The sequence below is a fragment of the Cnephaeus nilssonii genome, assembly GCF_951640355.1.
Source record: "Cnephaeus nilssonii genome assembly, chromosome: 7".
Classification (NCBI taxonomy): Eukaryota; Metazoa; Chordata; class Mammalia; order Chiroptera; family Vespertilionidae; genus Cnephaeus; species Cnephaeus nilssonii.
This window is the reverse complement of record NC_137078.1, coordinates 93,259,225-93,278,387: the sequence shown is the minus strand read 5'-3', so window position 1 is coordinate 93,278,387 and position 19,163 is coordinate 93,259,225. Positions and strand designations below refer to the sequence as shown.

The 19,163-nt window shown below is 56.4% G+C and overlaps 1 protein-coding gene across 1 annotated transcript in view; it reads left to right on the top strand.

Annotated features, from left to right (window-relative positions):
• Nucleotides 1-7,016: 7,016 nt before the first annotated feature.
• The window catches only part of IGSF21 (immunoglobin superfamily member 21), a gene marked incomplete at both ends in the record, with an annotated part of 207,399 nt that continues 195,252 nt past the window's right edge, over nt 7,017-19,163 (top strand). Inside the window, one exon of the mRNA XM_079776571.1 lies at nt 7,017-7,086. Within this exon, the coding sequence (XP_079632697.1) occupies nt 7,017-7,086 (70 nt within the window). The remainder of the gene's footprint in view (nt 7,087-19,163) is intronic.

Below are 19,163 nucleotides of genomic sequence, written 5' to 3'. Positions count from 1 at the left end.
CGACCTGGGAAGACAAGACACAAAGGCGAACCGGCCGCAGGGAATATGACTTCTCAGTGTAGTAGTGCAGACAACGTGCACCTCAAGCAGTGAGAACCCAGGGAGCTGACCGTCTGGCTTTGGACCTCACTTCCCTCATCTATAGTATCATGGACCCATCACCCAATTGCGGCTCACTCGGGAGCTTTAGTACATACGTTCTGTGACAGCATGCCTCGTGGTGAATATACAAAAGCTTAACAAATCAGTGAAACAGGAAACAGATTCATTTTCCAGAATAGAGGCCCTCAGACTGGGAAGGTTGTAAAAATGGAACAAATCACACATTAGATGGCGCCACCTGTTGTCTACGGATGGTACTGCAGTTTGGCAAGGAAATGGGGAGGCTCCAAGGCTGGCCTGGGAAGATCCCCCGTCAGACTTGACAATGGTGGAGACAAGAGCCCAAAGCCGCAGAAGTAGACTGACTAATGCCGTAAAGTGCCATAGAGGTAAGTGCATTTCTGATCCCATTTGCATTGACCTTTTACGTTGGTTCATGGTGACGGCCACCGTCTGTTGAGTCCCTTGAGATCCTGACCCCGGAGTTTATCCACCCCTCTCCACCGCAGAGTGCAGGAAGCTGAGGATGAAGAGATGGACCCACCGCATGGGGTAGTTACATCATTGTATGGATGCCTCAGTGGGTGATGTTTGTTATAGCTAATGCTCCTTGAGTGCTTACACCATTGAAAGCATTGCCTTACTTAATCAGTGCAACCATTTGATGAGGTTGGTACTTCCCCCTCCATCCCCATGTCATAGGTGAGGAAATCAAATGCAGGGAGATGAAATAATTTTATCAAGTTCTTACAGCAAGTCCTTCTTCCCCCCATCCTTCCCTTTCTTCCATCCTTCTATCCAACAGTCCTTTTCTGGAGTGTCAAAGCTGAGATTTTGGTCTAGGCAGCCAACGTTAGCGCCCATGCTTTTAGACACTGCGCTCGACTTCCTCTGTTGGCACTTTCTAACTGTGGCTAATACCTGTTAGTTCAGGTCTCTTATACTTACTAAATTCAATGATACAGAAAAAAAGCACAAATCTTGTTGATGTTTTCTAATCTGGACTCACCCATTCACTCCTCCATCTGTGTGCTCATCCACCATCTAACTTTTCTCTAATCCATCTGTCTACACACCCACTCAGCATCACCCACTCATCCATCCACCTACCCTTCTTTTCATCTATCCTTCCACCCACTCACCATCCACCCATCCATTCATCCATGTATTCACCCAATAACTCTCACATCCACCTATCCATTCATCCAGTTATTCTTTCACTCATTTATCTTTCCATCCACTCATCTTCCATCCATCCATCCATCCATCCATCCATCCATCCATCCATCCATCCATCCATTTTCTTGAGCACCTACCACCTTCCAGGCACAAGTAATGCAGAGATGAGTCAGCTGTGGTCTTTATCCTCATACTAGAGGCCCAGTGCATGAAATTCATGCACTTGGCGGGGTGGGGGGGGGTCCCTCACCCTAGCCTGTGCCCCTCTCACAGTCCAGGACCCCCAGGGGTCCTTAACGCTGCCACAGAGGCAGGAGAGGCTCCTGCCACCACCGCTGCACTCACCAGCCGTGAGCCCAGCTTCTTGCTGAGTGGCGCTCCCCCTGTGGGAGGTCACTGACCACCAGAGGGCAGCTCCTGCATTGAGCATCTGCCCCCTAGTGGTCAGTGCGCATCATAGCGACCGGTTGTTCAGCCATTTGATTTGCATATTAGCCTTTTATTATATAGGATTGCTCAGACTCAGAAATACATAAAAGCAAAGTGACCTTCAGCAAGGGGCTTTGCCTCGCTGCGCCTCTGCTTCTTTGTCCATTTGGGGAAGTTAGAAACAGTACCTGCCTCATAGAGTTATACATGGAATTTAAGGAATTAATACAAGCAAAGCACTTAGAACGAAGCCTGGTCCATAGTAAATGCTCAATAAATGCCAGCAATTGACAGCGGTTGTTATTGTTATTATTACTACTGTTACTATGGTCATCCATGAAGAGATGAGACCTGTCCAGGGCAAGAGAAGCACCTCCCACCCACCTTGTGGTCTACAGAACTCTTGCTCATGAGATGTTAGTAGGTATTTATGCAAAGAGGTTCTGAAGCCAAATCAGTTTGGGTTTCAAGTAAACAAAACTGAAAAACTGTAGCATTTCTCATAGCCTTTAATATGCTTACGTGAATCGTAAATCTCCAGGAAGTGGGAGGTGGTCTAACATGCAGCATTTCTTGAATGGATTTAACCAGGGAGCCCTCTTTCAAGGAATGTTTATTACAAACTTGCAAAGCAAATGGTTGGAGGGACCCAGTTTGTGAAATGTTGTTCTCCAGTGTCAGTCTCCTTCTCCGCCAGGCTGCCCCCCCCCCCGGCCCCTCCCCCCCCCTCCCCCCGCCCAGGGCTCAGCTTCCGGACCCCGACTCCTTCATATGGTCCAGCGCCTTTCGCTGTGTTTGTGATGCTGAGGCCCAGTCAGCCACTCACAGCCTCAGATTCCCCCCCACCCCCACGCCGGAAAACTCGCCGGGGTCCTTCTATGGAAAGATGAGCCGGGGCTGGAGTTTGAGAGCCCAGATGGGACTGAGGTCCATTAAGGACACGTTTGGACTTAATTCCAAGTGACCGACTCCGTATCGATTTGGGTCACTGGTGTTAAGGCATCACTTTCGCTTGTGTTTAATTTAAACAAATAGTAAAAGACTCCATCCTGTCTGGTATGTGATCTGGAGGATGTTTAATTCCCAGCACGGAGAGGCAGAGGGCAAGGTAGCAAGGAGCCAGAGGACTTCGTGAGTAAGTGTGTGTATATAGGGGAGAGGCGGGGCTGGGGGGGGCGGGGGGAGGGAAGGCAGGGGGTGGTGATGGTGGAAAAAGAAACAGAATAGTCTCATGAGTAGATCTTTGAGGCAGACCCAGAATCCAGCATTCCTCTACCTTAGCCACTTGGCACAATTCTTTTAATTTCTCTGAGACTCGGTTTACTTATCTGTAAATTCGGCATAAATAAAGCTGCCACAGAGGGCTCTTATGAGGATTAAATGAGATGAGAGAGGTGGATCACACTGAGCTTATGAAAGTTTTAAAAATCCCATTTCTCACCGAAATATTGGCTTCGTGAGCCTGTGTATGTGTGTGCCTGCACACGTCATGTGTGAGTGTGTGTACCTTGGCCAGGATGAACACTCAAGAGCTCCGGCTCTGGACTCTTCCTGGGTACAAATCTGGTTCTGTTGCTGTGTGGTACTGGGCACGTTGCTTAGCCTCTCTGTGCTTTAGTTTTCTCATCTGTAAAATAAGAATAATGGTAGTCCCAGCCTCATATGCTACTGTGAAGGTCCAGTGAGTGCCCAGCAAAGGAGAAGCACTTCCATAAACGCTTGCTACTCTTAGCGCCATTATCAAACCTCACAGGGGGTCTTTCCCCCAACCCTGGGAGCCCACACCTTTGGAAACCAGACTGTGAGCGATAATAACATGACATACCCCGCCCCTCTCCCGGAAACAAACAAACTAGAGGTCACAGAGGACCCCTTTGACCTCTGGGGGTGTTTCCTAGGGTCAGGAGGAAAAGAAATTTGTTTTGTGCTGTAGCGCCCTCTGTTGGGAGAGCCTAGCTCAGCACCATGGACAGAGGGAGGCTGGGGACAGGCCGTCCCACTTTGGCCCCTGGGAGGTCCAGGGCACCTACCTGCTCAGCCATTGCACAAGGAGGAGGCATATGCCACCCTGCCTCCCGGATCTGAGTGCCAGGACTGCCAAGTGGGGACCACGCTGCTGGCAGTCCATCCATTCGGAGACGGGAGCCAAGGGACGTTAAGCAAATTAAAAGCCTGTGGCTGCCCCGGGTGACTTTCCTTTTGGCTAAGTCACCCCGTGTCCTCTGCTAACCGAGCTCTCAGTGCTTCACATCTGCCTGTCTCTGGGGCAGAAGAAAAGTCTCGGAAGCTGTGTTTTATAAAACAGGAGCCGGATGCGCGGGGCCCCCCAAGAGAGGGTGCACGAAGGTGGCGGTATTACTATGAACAATCACCGTGTGGTATAAACACGCACATTACGGCTGAGCTTTTCTGGGGGGGGGGGGAAACCAACTCTGCCCCTGGGCAGGACGTCTTCTCCCTGAACACACAATCCAGGCGGAGGGCGTTAGTTCTCTGAGAAGGCTCCTGCCACCGGATGCCGGCCAACACCTGCCAAGTGGCAGCCTCGCACTAAGAGCTGAGGAATGCAGTGCCCTGCCTTCATCCATCCACCCATTCATCCACCCATCCAACGAGTATTTATTAATGGCCTACTGTGTGCCAGGACCTGGCTAGGAGGAGCAGTAATTTTCATACAGGTTGAGATGACAAGAGCGTGGGAATGATTCGGAAGTCCCCGGGCTGAAGGGCCCATCACTCGCCGCCTGGTGCAATCCTTGGCCCTAAGAGCATCCCCCTCCCCTTGGCTCTCAGGCCTCCTTCCCTCCGTGTTAGCCTCTTGCTAGATGTCGCTCACAGCTGCCACAATGGAGGCATCTCTAGCCCCTTCCTGCTGCTCCCTGGGGATGTTTCCCCCGCTCTATGGACCCATGGGTGAGCGGGGAGCTGGAATCCCACCCGAGCCCTGGCTCTCCTCTCTAATGGCTGGGCTGCAGTGAGTACAGACAGGAGCCCTCACCTGTTCAGGGTTCACCTGGTGAACTGCTGCCGGTCCACCTGCCTGAATTGCAGCAAGGCCCACCGAGCAGGAATGTCTACCCCGTGATGCCTGGCATTGACCTTCGAACTCAGACCAACCTGCCAACATGAGGGTCCTGACACTGCTCCCCAGTCAGGAAAGGCCGTCCGCAGAGCGCTTGGCACCCAGGATGGAGTTGGGTTCTGTTGGCTTTTTCCTTGGCCAGAGCTGAGGATGGGGAGGGGCGGGGAGGAGGCAATCAGAGACTTGAAATAATTGGATCAGCCCAAAGGAGGGGGGTGGAGAGGTGACTTAAGCTGGCCCCCAGCAACTTGGAAAAGGAGAGACCTGGGAGGGGTGGGTGAGCAGGAGGGAAGAACAGCCAGCCAAAGTGAAAAGAAAGGACCCAAGACTCTGATATTCAAGCCAGAACCAGCCCCATCAGCCTGGCAGCCAATTAGTCTGATTCAAAAAAAAAAAAAAAAAGTCCTCGTAGGGACAAACTGTAATCAAACACCTATTTATAAGGGTTTATTATGATCATTATTATTATTTTACTGAGAGGATCATTCTAAAGCCTGTCAGGTGAACGTTTGCTTCCAGGTCTTCATAAATGCAAATCGCTCCTTCTCTGGGGCTGGGGCCCGGGCTGGGGGGCGGAGCTGCAGCAGGGCTGCCTCTGGGAGCCTGTGGTGAGGCTGGGAGAGGGGAGAGGGCAGAGGGAGGAGGCAGATCCCTGCCATGGGGCATCTCTGCACAGGGCTCCCCAACAGACGGCTTAGCAGCCACCCACTGCTCACTGCACTCCCTCAAAGGGCTGCTGGGGTGCAGCTGGCTATGTACCCATTGGCCGGCTAGGTAAGTAGTGTAGAAGTCTATGCAGCAAGGGGACAGAGCTGGGGGAGCTGGGGATTCTCCATGGAGTGCTATAGAGAGAACGCTGGGTCCGGAACCAGAGACCTGCATTCTGAGCCCAGGCCTGCCCTGGCTGTGCTGGCCTGGCTGTGCCCCAGCTGGCCGTCTCCAGGGATGACGCGCGCTGAGTTGCCCCATCCAACCTCGCCCCCAGCTCACCCTGAGGGCCAGAGTACCTCTCCCCTCCTAGGAGACCCCAAGGCCCACAGCCAGGCCCCAGGCTCCATGGTGTGTGTGTGTTAGTGGGAGGTAAATGCTAAGATACAAGCCCCAAGCTCCACTCCTCAGGCCTGGGGTAAAAGGGGCGTCAGATCTGCCAACAAAGTGAAAACGTAGTCTCTGCCAAGAGGAAACAACCAGTTCCTTACCCATTCCCAGCTGGATCCAAGCGTGTGGCTATTCCAAGAAGAAAGGACAAAACACCCCATTTCCCCGGGTTCCTGGGGGAGGGCACCCCTAATTTGGGAAGTTTCAGAACACTTATGTCCCTGATCCTTCCCACTTAGGGCATTACTACCAGTAAGGGGCAAGGCCAGGACTGGGGCCACACCCTGCCTGCTCTGCCCGCTGTGGAGGCATCCCTCTCAGGGAGGCTGGGCGGCTGCCTCCCCCATCAGTGTGTGAGTAGGGGGGGGGGGGGGCGGGTGAATCCCAGGATGGAATTAGGTGGAGGGGGATCAGCTGGAGCTTGGCTTCTGGAGGGCAGGAGCCTAGGTCAGCTGGGAGATGGTTGTGAAGATAAGGGTTTCAAGGGAGGTGTGAGTGAGGGGGGGGGGTCCCCGGGCGTAGGGGTGGGGGGAGAAGACAGGGAGGAAAGGGAGGGGGAAGGGGGAGCTCTCCTTCTCCCTGCAATAAATCGGCTTAGCGGAGAGAACCGAACAGCCCAGAAAGGATTAAAGAAAAGTCTGTATAATACAGCGGAGAGCGCGGCGAGGGGAGGGCTGGGAGGGTGGGGGGCGGGGAGAGAGGGGAGGGACGGAGGGAGGGCGCTGGGAGGGGGGCGCTCGCGCAGCCGAGAGAGGCGAGCGCGAGGCAGCGAGAGCGCAATTTGGCTCCAAACTCCAGCGCCGCCGCGGACCCGAATCCCGGCGGCGGCGGTGGGTGCCGCTCGCAGCCGCGGAGCCGGGAGGCAGCAGCTGCGCGTCCGGAGGACGCCCGCCCGGAGCCCGAGGGTCGCGGCGCCCCGCTGAGCCCGAGCCCAGTCCAGCCCGGCGCCTGGGCAGCCGGGCCGCGGCGGCATGGGGGCGCCCCCGCGGCGCCCCGCGCTGTCCCCCACTGTCTCGGCCGGCGGCCCGAGGCAGGAGCGCGCCTGAGCCCATGGCGAGGGGACCTGCCTCCGACGCCGCCTCCGCCACCGCCGCCGCCCCGCCAGCGCCTCCAGCTCCCGGGCACCATGCGAGCCGCCCTGAGCCTCCGCGGCTGCGTCTGCCTGCTGCTCGCCGCGATCCTCGACCTGGCGCGCGGTGAGTGCGCGGGCGCCTGCGGGAGCCCGGGCGGCGGACGTGTGCGGGGGCCGTCCGCCGGGGAGGGGCGCGGGCGGGGGGGCGTTGCTCCGGAGAGGCTCGGGTCCGAGCCCGGGTCTTGGCGTGGGGGTCTGTGGAGCCGGTCGGCTTAGCGAGGGAGGCGGGGAGAATGCCTCCTGTGGAGAGAGCGCTCTGGGCGCTGGGTCTGTGCCAGTGTGTGTGTGTGTGTGTGTGTGTGTGTGTGTGCGCTCGTGCCTTTGTTGCGCCTGTGTGTGAGGGTGCCCGGGAAGGAGCTGCGTGTGAAGAGGGTGCGGGAGCGCATTTAGAGATAGATGCGAATGTGTGTGATGGTGTGTGAGTGAGCGAGTGGCTGGAGGGGTGTAGAGTGTCTGTGTCAGTTACGCGGAGAAGGTGTGTGTGTGTGTGTGAGAGTGGGAGCCAGAGTGTTTGGGGCTGAGTGGGTGCCAGCTCCTCCGTGAGGGTGTGAAGTGTGTAAGCTCGTGCCGCTGTGTGTGTGAGCGTGGTAAAGGGCGAGTGCATATGTGAGGTGTGGCATTTCACGCGTGCCCCAAGTGCGCGGGTCCCTGGAGGGGTGTGTGACCACAGATGACTGTATTTCTGGGCGGGGGCGTGCGTGCACAGCAGGTGAGAATGTGACCCTGGGGCAGAGCCTGGGTGCGGGGGGTGGGGGCTCGTGTTGCTTCATGGACCCGAGCGTGTGGTTGGGGGCAGGTGTGGGCGCGTGGGGGGTGAGGAGGTTGAGCGGTGGTATGTGTGTGTCCTGCCTGGACTGGGTCCCAGCCGGAAGGAGGAAGAAGCCTAGCGGGCTCCCCAGAGCTAGCGATCGGAGATCTGAGGCTCCGCAGCCCCGGGGTTCTCGGCTGCCTCGGTGCCTCCCGCCCCGCGCCACTGGCTCGTGGGTCTTAAAAGCTGCGGGAGTGGAACCTGCGACTCAGGCACCTTTCGGTCAGGGAGCCAGACACTGGACACCCGCCCAGCTGGAGGGAGGCGGGACCAGGGAGGAGCCGGCGAGGGTCCGCGTCCTGGTCCTGGATCCTCCCTAAGCCTCTGTCAAACCTGGGTGCCCCAAACCAACCCCTCTGGAAACAGCCTGGTTCCGCCATGGAGGGGGGGAAAGGGACGTGGGGTGCCAAAAAGTAGCCATTGTGACCATGACCAGTAGAGCTCAGCCCCTGGCTCAACGGGGTGATGGAGGCGGGGCAGCCAACTGCCCTTGGTGTGCGCCTTGCCCTAAGGGGTGGTGTCTAACATGCTCCCAGAGTGCCTGCCAGGAAGGGGCGCCCCTAACCCCCCACCCCCTCTTCTCCGCGGTCCTTGGAGAGCGCTGGTCTGCAGAGGGGAGCCGCTGCAGAATGGGAGCCCGATGCTGGCCCTGCTGGCAGAGGGGGGAGAGGCAGGTGTGACCCACAGGAATGCAGGCCCTGTACTTTGTCCCCATCCTTGGAGCAATGGACTTTTCAAAGTGCATCAAAATCTACCCCCAACTTTGGGGCGAGGGCTCCCTCCCTCGGATGCCCCTAGAGGGAAAGGTTAGATGGAGAGGAGGGGTGGGGGGCGGGGTTGACCGGTTCCTGCGCTTCCGACACGGAGAGGGCGCGGGGCTTTGTTGAGAGGCACTGGAGCCCTCACCTGGCCATTGCAGGGAGCAGGGGTTGGGGTTGCAGGCGGGAAGGGAGCACCCTCCCCGCCGCCCCCCAATGCTCAGAACAGAGAGACCCGGCAGGAGAGGGGGATGGCGGCGAGTGATGGGAAACCCGCTCCATCAGGACCCCACCCTGTGAGCTCCCCAGAACCGCGAGCAGCGTTTTCTGGCTCCAGAGCTTGGGGCGTCCTGCAGCCCCCTCACCCACCTCCAACGCAGGCTGCGGGAGGCGGGGCCCAGAGCCGGGCGTGAGCGCATCTGGGCTTGGGGAGCCGGCGTGGCCTCTGAGCTCCGCTGCTCAGGGTGAAGGAAAGGCGCAGACCCGGATCGCGCACCGGAAACTTTGCGAGCCTGGGGCGCGGACCGGGGTCCCAGATGGCAGGGGAGCGGTCTGTTCTCCGCAGAGGAGAAAAGACTGCGCGTGGGTGGGGTCTCTCCTTCCCGCTTCCAAGTAAGTGCCCACGAGGGGGCGGGGATACAGTAGGGTCCGCAAGAGATGCAAGAGGCCGGCTTGCCGGAGGAGGGCGCCCTTCCTGGACCAAGAGCCAAGCACCTGGCACGGGGCTCTGCCGGCCCACCTGCCCGGGGCTGCCTTGGGGACAAGGAGCATAGAATCTGGAGCAAGTATCATAAACATGCTTGCTCAGTGGGGGACGGGGCGGTCATACTAGAGAGGGGCGCGGCCAGTGCGCCCTGGCTTGTTCTGCCCGTGTGGGTTGCAAAGCAAAGGGGTTCCACTTCCGAGAGGTGGGTTAGAAAGGAGAGAGGAGTCCGCTGCACAGGTTGGCTGGATGGGTGGCGGGAAATGCCTGCCACTGGCCCCCCATTCCCAGGAATCTGACTCCAGAGGAGAAACTCACACTTCCCAGGTCTCCCCATCACCCAGGGCGCCTGAATGGTGTTTTCAACTGGGCACTTCCGGGAAGGAAGCTCTGCTCTTGGGCCTGTGCAGTGGCCCCTTGGAGGTGGGGGTGGGGGGTGGGGGCACCAGGGACTGGGGGCTGGAGAACGGTTCTTGGACCTGCCGCATGGGGCTCTGGGAAATTCTTCAGGAAGAGTAGGGGTGGGCAGGCCCAGTTAGGTGGAGCCAGAGGCCCTGCCAGGTCTCTCTTCACAATCAAGCATCAGCAGGTGGGTTGGAGGGGGTGGCTAGCTTGGCTGGGCTGAGGCAGCTGCCACACTGAGACTGCAGGGCTGTGCTGCTGGGGCTGGTGTGAGGATTTTATATATTTATCCTCCCTCTCCACCCCCACCCCTCGCCCTGACCCGCTGGGGCTCGGCACCGCAGGGCTCCTTCTGAGCCCCAGGCAGCCGTGTTAAAGGGCCTGCTCTGTGCAGGCTGCTTCTCTCCAGCTCCCCCAGAATGTCCCGACCCCCAGGCAGCGCCTCCACTCCCTTCCCACCCCAGATGCGAACTGGAGCTTTGCCTGAGATGTTGCGCTAGCTTTTCTTTTTTATGTGCAGAGAATGTTAGAGCTGGAAGCAACCTCTGAGATCACTGGTTCTGAAAGTTCTGTTGTCTTCTAAGCAGGAGAATCTTGTTGCAGTAGGAACTGATTATCCTCCTACCCAACCCTAACGCCTTAGGCAAGATGATAGGCTCCAGAGGAGAGCTGCCCTGGTCCATGCGGTGCCGAAACCCTGCATCTAACACCCCTTCCACAGCAAGCCTCTAACAAGCTCAGATCGCTCCTGTCTTATGTCGGAGCTGGGGTTTTGCGTTTTCAATAACCACGATTACGTGGATCAGCTGCCACGTGTCCAGCCCGTGCTGGCTGCTTCACAGCCCTCGTGCATGCTGTGCGATGGGTTTAAGCTTCTCCTTTCACAGATCGGGAAAGTGAGGCTCGGCGTTGTAAGATTCGTTCATGGCAGGAGCACTGGCTCCTTCCAGCTCCCAGCTGGTCCAGCCCCAGGCTCCCTCTTTCCTTCCCATGACCCCTCTCTCAGGCTGCAGAGAGTCCCAGGGGGCAGGGCCACACTAGGGACCAGTGACGCCTTAGATTGGCGTGGCTACCTGACTCTTCAGAGTCTCTGTCTCATACACACGTAACTGCTGCTACAGTTCGGGGGCGGGGCGGTGGGGGACAGAGGTGGAGGGGTTTAAGCAGCTTGCCCTAGGCTTCTGGATAAGCAGTCTGTGACTTCAAAGGCAGAGGCCAAACAAAGAGGAGGCTGGTTAGTTCTGTTAACTGGCTTTCCTGGCATCCATGTAGGTGTCTGACCTGGCTTACCACCCTGCCCACCTCTGCTCCATCCTCAGGCTCCTTGAAATTCAGTTATTCATGCGCCCACAAATGTCTAGTATGTACTGATTGTGTGCGAGGCACTGTGCTAAGCATTGGGAACACAGCCCTGAACACGGTGGGAGGATTTTCTGCTAACAGCTTAGCGGAAGATTGATTCTTCACTTAGCGGGAGCGAGGGGCTAGAGCTTGGACCATAACTGAGCTCTCACTGTATGTCAGGCATTGTGCGTTGCCGTTCTCGTCCCCTTGAATGCTTACAACCACCCTGAGAGGTAAAATTAGCCTTATTTTGCAGATGAGTAAACTGAGGCTCAGAGAGGTTCAGTGACCTCCCCCAGGCCACCCAGGCAGTACATGGCAAGCAGAGATTTCGGCATGGGATTCTTTCCCTCTGTGCTCTGCTGTCTCCTAGTGAGAACGGCCTACAGTCCCCTCCCTGCTCCAGCCACATGGACAGTTGCAATGGATCCAATTCCCTCTCTGGATGTTTTTCTCCTGCCCAAATCCCCATTGAGAGAATTACCAGTGTGTTTGTCTGCACAGATGGGAGAGCGGGTGTCCCTGAAAGCCCTCGTCATCATCTAGACAATGAATGGGCAACTGCTGTGGGCAGGGCGCTTCTGAAAAGAGGAAGACCTGAGACCGGGGGTCCTCACCTCAGTGGGGTGAGAGGTTGGACATGTTCCTGGAAAGAGGCATGGCGGTCCAGGTGGAAGTGCGTTGATGCCTGCTTAGAGGCCAAGTGAATTGATGTCCCCTCCAGCAGGTTCTTGCGGGGAGAGGGGGAAGAGGGATTAATTGGGGTGTGAAGGGGATGCTTCAGAGGGGATGGAGACATTTAGACCTTGAAGTAAAGGGAGGACGTTCCTAAGCCCAGGGCTGTGGGGGTGGGAGGGGATGGGGGGGTGGGCCAGGAAGAGAAACCTGTGTGAGCAAAGAGCCAGAGGCAGGACCAAGGTTGTCTCCTAGAGTCTCGGTGAGGACTGGGACAAAGAAGAGCGAGGTTGCTGACAGCTACCGTGTATTATGCACCTAGAGAGGTTCTTTAGACATTAAATGCCCCCAACAGCCCACGAGGCAGGATTAGTAGCCACGTTTTGCAGATGAGGACAAGAGACCCAGTATCTTCCTCCCCAACCCCCAACCCCCACATCTTTCTTCCTTTTTTCTTCCTTAAATAATGAATGAGGCTTGGGATCTTTTTTAAGTGGAAGATCTGGGAGTTTCAAACCCAGGTCTAAGGCAATCCAACACTGCTGATCCTGGAGGAGAGGAGAAACTAGTTATTTTTCATCATTTGCCAGTGGGATGCAGCAGCCTCCACCATTTGCGAGGGGATGCAAAGCCTTCCGTTTTGAGTGATAGATGTTGGTGGTGTTGAAACACATGACATGAGTTCCTAAGAGGTGTCCATCTTCAGGATGAGGTTCTTGGGAACGAACCAGAGAGATGAGATCCTGGAACCCATCATTGCACATCTGGGGGGAGGGGAGGGCAGTAGCTGAAGGGGCCCACAATCGCCAAGATCTACTGTCCACGGTCCCATGGATGGAGCCAATCGATGCCATGTGCACGGAGCTGGAGGTGTGCAGGGTAGCCGCCCACAGGGGTGGAGACGGACATTGCGACACCCAGGAAAAGAATCTGGTCTTGGGCTTGGCCCCAGGCCATTCCTGCATCTCATCTCCTGGCAAAATGCCAGACTTGCTTTGGGGGATTATGCAAGCGCCACTCCCAATTGCACCCCACTTTTGTAGGGGGCACCATCAAGTACCAACACCCCCCCAAGATGAGCCCATCCAGTCACATTCACCCTGGAACCTGAATAGTAAGCATAGAGTCAGGAAGACTGAGACTCACTGGCGCATTTCCCTGGCCAGTGGAGGCCCCCAATAAACTGTGCTTTGCTGGTTTCCCAAGAAATAATGATGGGACCTACCTGGCAGGGAGTGGACAGGGTGGAACGAGTCATGGCAGCCAGAGCTCTTGGCTCTGATGAGGGTACGAGCATTAACCACGGTTCCGCCAGAGCTGTCCAGCTCGTGTGGCAAGAGTCCTCCCAAGGCCAAGCGCTTCAGCTTGTCCTGCTCCATTGGTTCCCTTTCTTTGGCTTGAGTTGTCCAGAGTGATTTCTGCTTCGTGCAAGAAAGACCCCACTTGACAGCCTCCCTAAGGCACGATGGGCCTCAGAGTCGTTGATTAGCCGCTCTGGGTAACCCCTGGAGGATGGTTCATGATCCCCTGGCTGGGGTGACCGATTCCATCGTCTGCTCCCTGCCTTTCCCTGGAGGCCTGAGGCATTGCTGTCCTGCACGCTCCCTCTACCTCCAGTGCAGCTCCAGATCCAATGAAAATCTTCCCAGTGAAATTCGAGGATGGAGCCAGTCTCACTGTGGACCTCCCACATCCCACCTTAGTAGACTAGAAGCTCCCTGAAGACAGGGACGCTGTCCAGCTCTGCCATCGAATCTTCTCCATGAGACACATGGTAGGTGCGCAATGGAGGTTGTTTGGTGCATATGCCACCTCTGGCCGTTAGACACATGTGTCTTGATTTAGATGAGGGCTGGGTACATGGCTTTCTACAGAAAAGTGTGTGCAAAGGCTTACCTATGGCACGTGGAGTTGAGACTGGTCTTACAGGTGAACTTCCTGTCAGCCAAGTTCTGCTTCTATCTTTCTTGGAGATGCTCAAATAATCAAAGTGGTGGAGATGCTAATTCCAGACACCCCAACTCTCTGCCCACTGATAGCAATCGAGAGCTGACGACCTGCTGGCAGACCCATTGGTCCACGTCGTCCTCATATCAGACATGAAGGCAGCTACTCTTGAGCATATTGAACACCCAGGGAAACTGAGGCTTGGGGAGATGAGAAATGGTAGCAGGAAGTGGCTGGACTGGACCTGGGTTTGGTGGCTGCGAGCCCAGCCTTCCTTCCCTCCCCCACTCATTGCACTGCCTCATTGGGTCCACAGGGGTCTGGAGTGAGGCAGGCCAGCTCCCCATGAGCTCACAGGCCAGAAACTTCAACCAAAAAGCATGCGCTGTGAGCTGGGTGCTGCAGTTATCACTGGGCTGATGTGACCTCCTCCCTCCTCCACTGCCATCCCATTGGGTGTTAACATCCCCCATCCATAGGCGCGGACACTGATGTCCATGGTCACACAGCATGGAGACCAGAGCCCACGTCTCTCCAGCCCACAGACAAGGCCTGCCTGGGAGGTTCCTGGCCTTCTCATCACCTCCTCTCCTCCTCCCCCACTTCTGCTCTTTATTGGCATAGAGAGCAGACATCTGCCCTCAGCCAGCACAGCCCCTGACCCCCAGTAAACCTCTCTCCAAGCCTCTGCTCGCCCACTTCCCACCCTCCACTACTCCCCCGGCCCCAGTGACTCTGGTGTCCCCTAAGTGTGCTGGCAGCGGCACCTTGGGCAACACTCTGCTAAAACCACCTCCTCTGGGGCTGGAGGTGGTTGTGCGTTGGTCTCCCTGTTGAGCAGAGAGCGCTTGAGGGCCAGATCCCTGGCATGGGTTCTGGTTCTGAGCAGATCTTCAAGATGTGTTTACTGAATGAATGAATGAATGAATGAGGTCTCCCTGAGCCTGGCCCTGCTCAGTTACCACTGGAGGTCCTTCCCAGTGTGAGAAGGTGTTCATTGTCCACTCTGCCCACCATCACTCACGTTGGCATCACAGCTGGCATCTGGGGGATGAGCCAACAGTAGAAGGTGATGGGAACACCAAAGGGCTTCCTCTTCCTTCTGAGTTCCCCTTGGCGGGGGAGGGAGCTGCCCTTGATTGGTGATGGGGCGGGGGGTGGGGAGAAAGGAGGGGAAAAGCATGCACTACACATCTATTCGTGCCAAGCCCCACCTGAGCATAAAGTGTTCACGAGAAACTGGGAATGAGGTTGGCATTGTTGGCGGAGGCCCGAGCGCCTGGTGAGGGGTCTGGATTGGAGCCTGGGGCTTTGGGGAGCAGTTGAAGAGAGAGGAGAGACCGTCCCAGAGCAGTGCTCCAGGAAGATTAATTTGGCTTTTCTGGGCCACCTGAAGCTGGAAACTCATTGGAACCGCCACTGGGTTGTAAATGATGGCTCTGGGGTTCCCAAAGAGACGCAGCCTCAAGGAAGAGAAGCCATCATCTGGAGACTGCCCCCCCCCTCTCCCGGAGTGTCCAGACCTGCAAGGAGGGAAAGCCAGCCCCCTGCCCACGCCCCATCAAGGTCGCAGGGTCTGGGAGCGTGCTGCTCCAGGTGGAATTTGTACCTCGGGTCTGAGCCAGGAGTGATGGGAGGAGGGCGCCTCTGGGGAGAAGCTTCTAGATCTCCAGGGCTCCTGGCTCTGGAGTCTGGACCAGGGTTCAGCTCCCATCTCCACCACTTGTCCAGCATGTGAGCTCAGCTGACCTCTTCATCACTTTCAGCTTCCATTGCTGTCATTGAACACGTGGCTGTCTTGGTGGACGGTCTGGGTGGCGCTGCTGGGAGGGCGAGTCACGTGACCCGAAGGGTTTGCATGCACGGTGTCTAGTCCTTGGTGGGCGTGTGAAAAGTGGCTGCCGCAGCGACAATGATGGTTGGCCCCCCAGCATGTGCTGGTGTGAAGAAGTGTTTACAAACCCCAGTGCTCAGGAGGAGGGGATACGCTGTAGATTTTCTGTGTGGAGCGTGACCCAGCCTCGGGTTCGGAATTCCCGAGCAGTGGGGCCAGCAGGGAGCTGAGAGATCCCTGCCACTCTCTCCATGCCCCCATTTGAAAGCTGAGGACACTGAGGCCGGAGAGAGGAGTGACTCTTGTGTGGGCACACACCCTGGGCCTTCTCCCTCCGGGTCCTGGGGCCCATCCTCAGCCTCGCACCCCCCATCAGTGTTTCCCAGACTCGGGTGGGGATCTTGGCGGCACTCCAGTGGGGAGCGACCCCGGCCTCATAAATCATAGGAGCAGCTTGGGAGTCGCCAGGGAGAGAAGCAGCTGAGCCGTTGGGTTCTTTTGTTCCTTTGCCAAGCGGTTCCCTTTGCCCTTTTGTTTCTCCTTCTGCAGAGGCACCGGCGCTCCTCCGGTGGGGCTGTTTGTCACCAACCCCTGGCGCCTCCTTTATCTCCCAGCGCTGTCTCTTCCTCCCCTCTCCCTAAGGCTGCCCAGAGGAAGGCGTCCACCATGGTGGCCCTGGCTGGGCTGGCCTGGGCGGGGGCTCAGAGTGAAGACCGAGGCTGGTGCGGACAGAGGGTGGGTGGCATCCGCATTTAGGCCTGGCACTCACTGCCCCAGGGCAGGTTTTTGTCCAGGGAGTATTCAGGTTGTACAGTAACCCAAGGCCAGGTGCCTGGTTCCACAGAAGCAGGTGATCAGTGGCTAAGTGTCCCTGGGCACCTAGTGTCCCAGACGGGGCGGGCGGGGGGGGGGGGAGAGAGGTGGAGGACTGAAGCAACCACAAGCACAAAGACGCCTTTGTTCACTTGGGCCGCGGGCAGGGTGGAGGGGACGAAGCATCCTCGGATGGGAAATTCCTCGGCCTGTGGCTGCCCGAGGGGGCGGTGGTAGGAGAAAGGCAAACCTAATGGGGAAGAGTTAGTTCCCAGGACAATCTGAGTTGCAGAGCGAGCAGGTTCTCGTTGCAGGAAGCAGTGCCATTCATTCATTCATTCATTCATTCATTCCCTGACTCATTCATTGGTGCAGCAAAAATGAATGGGATGCTTCCTGGGCGCCCGGCACTGTGTTGTTCTAGAAACTCAGAGAATGAACAGGCAAGTTCTCGCCCTCCTGGGGCTTACAGTCTAGGGCTGTGCGGTTCAGTACGTGGCCATGGGTGCTGACTGACGTTTACATTAAAACTAAACAAAGTAGCTCAGCTTTTACTGAACTGAATCCAACACAATTTAGTTCTTCAGCCACATCAGCCACATTCCAGGTGCTCCGTGGGCCCGTGGCCAGCAGCTCCTGAGCTGGGTGGCACAGGTGTAGACAGAACATTCCCACCATTGCAGGAAGTTCTGTTGAACTTGGACTTGGGGCCCAAGGCAATGATCCTTGCCGGAAGCCAGTTCCAGCATGTCATAACTGTAAGTTTCATCAAAAGGTTGATGGAACTTGGGGACTCCACAAGGGCTGAGTCACACATGTTATCACCTGTTGGAATGGCTAACGGCATTTCCCCAAACCTGAAAAGGATGCATTAAATTGATTGTTTGCTGCCAGACAGCTCAGGGCATCTTAATCTACATGTTATTGCCTCCTCCTGGCCAAACACCTGAACAGCCGTAGGCTATTCCCCATTCTGACAATGGACTCTGTAGATGAAACCCTACCCTTTGAAGTGTGTGTCTGCACCTTGCCTTAGGACAATTTGTGTTAATAAAAAGCAAGGGGTCCTGAGACAAGGAGAACTTAGTTTCTTTAGCTAGGCTCCTCTGACCCCCAAAGCCTTTCAAAATTATCTTTCGTCTCTGGACTCTTACTTCAGTTACACACAGCCTTTCTCCAGATTGCTGAACCTTTCTTAATGCCGGAACAAGAACCTCGGCAGATCCTCTGTAGGTGGAGCCCGCCCATTGGCAACACACCATAGGGAATCACAGGGAGGGAGGGCTTTCCCTGTTTCTTGCTTGTCCTGTCCTTGTAGTTGTGCCCAGGAGAAAGCCTGGGGTGATCCTCTCATTTCCTTAACACCCTCTATCACTTGCTGATCGTTTTCCAAAAAAAAAATCCAAAACAAACCCTATTGGTCTAGGGCACCCAGGCTTCAGCCAGCCAGTGGCAGCGAGACTTAATAACAGTGTTTTGGTTTTATGGTAATTCTTTTTCAGTCGCCCTCTGTTTAAGGCATTTGGGGCAGTGATTTAAATTCTCTCTCTTTTTATAAAACGGCTTATGTAAGTAAAAAATGAGTCGCATTAAAGAGAAATGTTAAGCACACTGCGGCACAGGTAGCTGGTGGATGCGGCCAGTCTGTGACCGTGGCGGCTGTGAATGTTGGCCGTTGGGAAACCCCACTTCAGAGGGACCCACATGGGCTTTGGAGGCCGGGTTCAAGGGTCAGCATGGCTGTTGGCGAGCTCTGTGGCTTCGTGAGCTCTTTTACTCCCCTGCGTACCAACCAGGTGCCAGCAGGAAACACGGAGCTCGGCTGGGGAGTCTGAGGAGGCTTATTGCAGGGGCTGTTTGTGTGGGGTTTAGAGGATGGTGCAGCCCTGTGGGGCTAGAGACAGTGGGAGCTGTTAACACCCCTAGACTGGGAAGAGGGCTGTGCGGGGGGCTGCCACAAAAGACTGTGGGTCTGGGGACAGGGATGCAGCCAACTTGGGGGCACCTGGCAGGGAACTGGAGGGAGAAATGCCCCAACTTCAGCCTTTTTCTGTCATTGAGTCTCTTGCTGGTGTCGCTCATTGACCAAACCCAATTGGATGCCCCTACAGGTTGGCCTGCCAGGCACAGAGCTGGTGGAGAGGGGAGGAGAGTGAGCTGGGGAGCAAATAGCAGAGCGCTTGCGTCATCCTGCTAAGCCTCCGTTTCCCCATCTATAAAATGGGGATTGTGTACCTAACTCCCCAACAGAGTGGGGGTGATGGTGAAATGAGGCGGTGCTCGGTGCTAATCATTGGCCATTCATGTTCATAACAACAGCAGTCAATTCCTACGCCCAGTCCTGAGTGAGTGCTAGGTTTTCCTGAGCCAAAAGTAGCAAATGAGTATGGGGCTGGCTCTCCAGGGGCCCACGAATTTGGGAGAGCAGTGCCATTTGCAGAGAGGAAACGCCTGCCCTTGCCACTGCTGGCATTGACCTTTGCGATGCCTCATCTCTGCTCTAGACTCTTCAATGTCCCTCCCCCTCCCCTGTCCCCCGGGCCACCTCACTGATTGATGAGTCCACCCCAGGGCGCACCTATGCGTCATTCCCGAGTCTATTTTCCACCCTATTGCCCACGGAGAGGTTCTTTCTCCTTAGACCCAGTTAGTCATCTCTCCTGCCCTCCCCCTGGCCCTCACCACGTGCATCCTGGCCCACATCCGTCATGAACGGGCTCCACGCTTTGTCCTTCCGCGGGGAGAGGCAGGTGTGGGAAGGGGAGGGCACATTGAGTAAGTTCGCCCCTGGGACCACCTGGTCTTTGTCCTTTACCTGAAGCCAGAAGTACCACTGCCACTTTTATTTACTTATTTT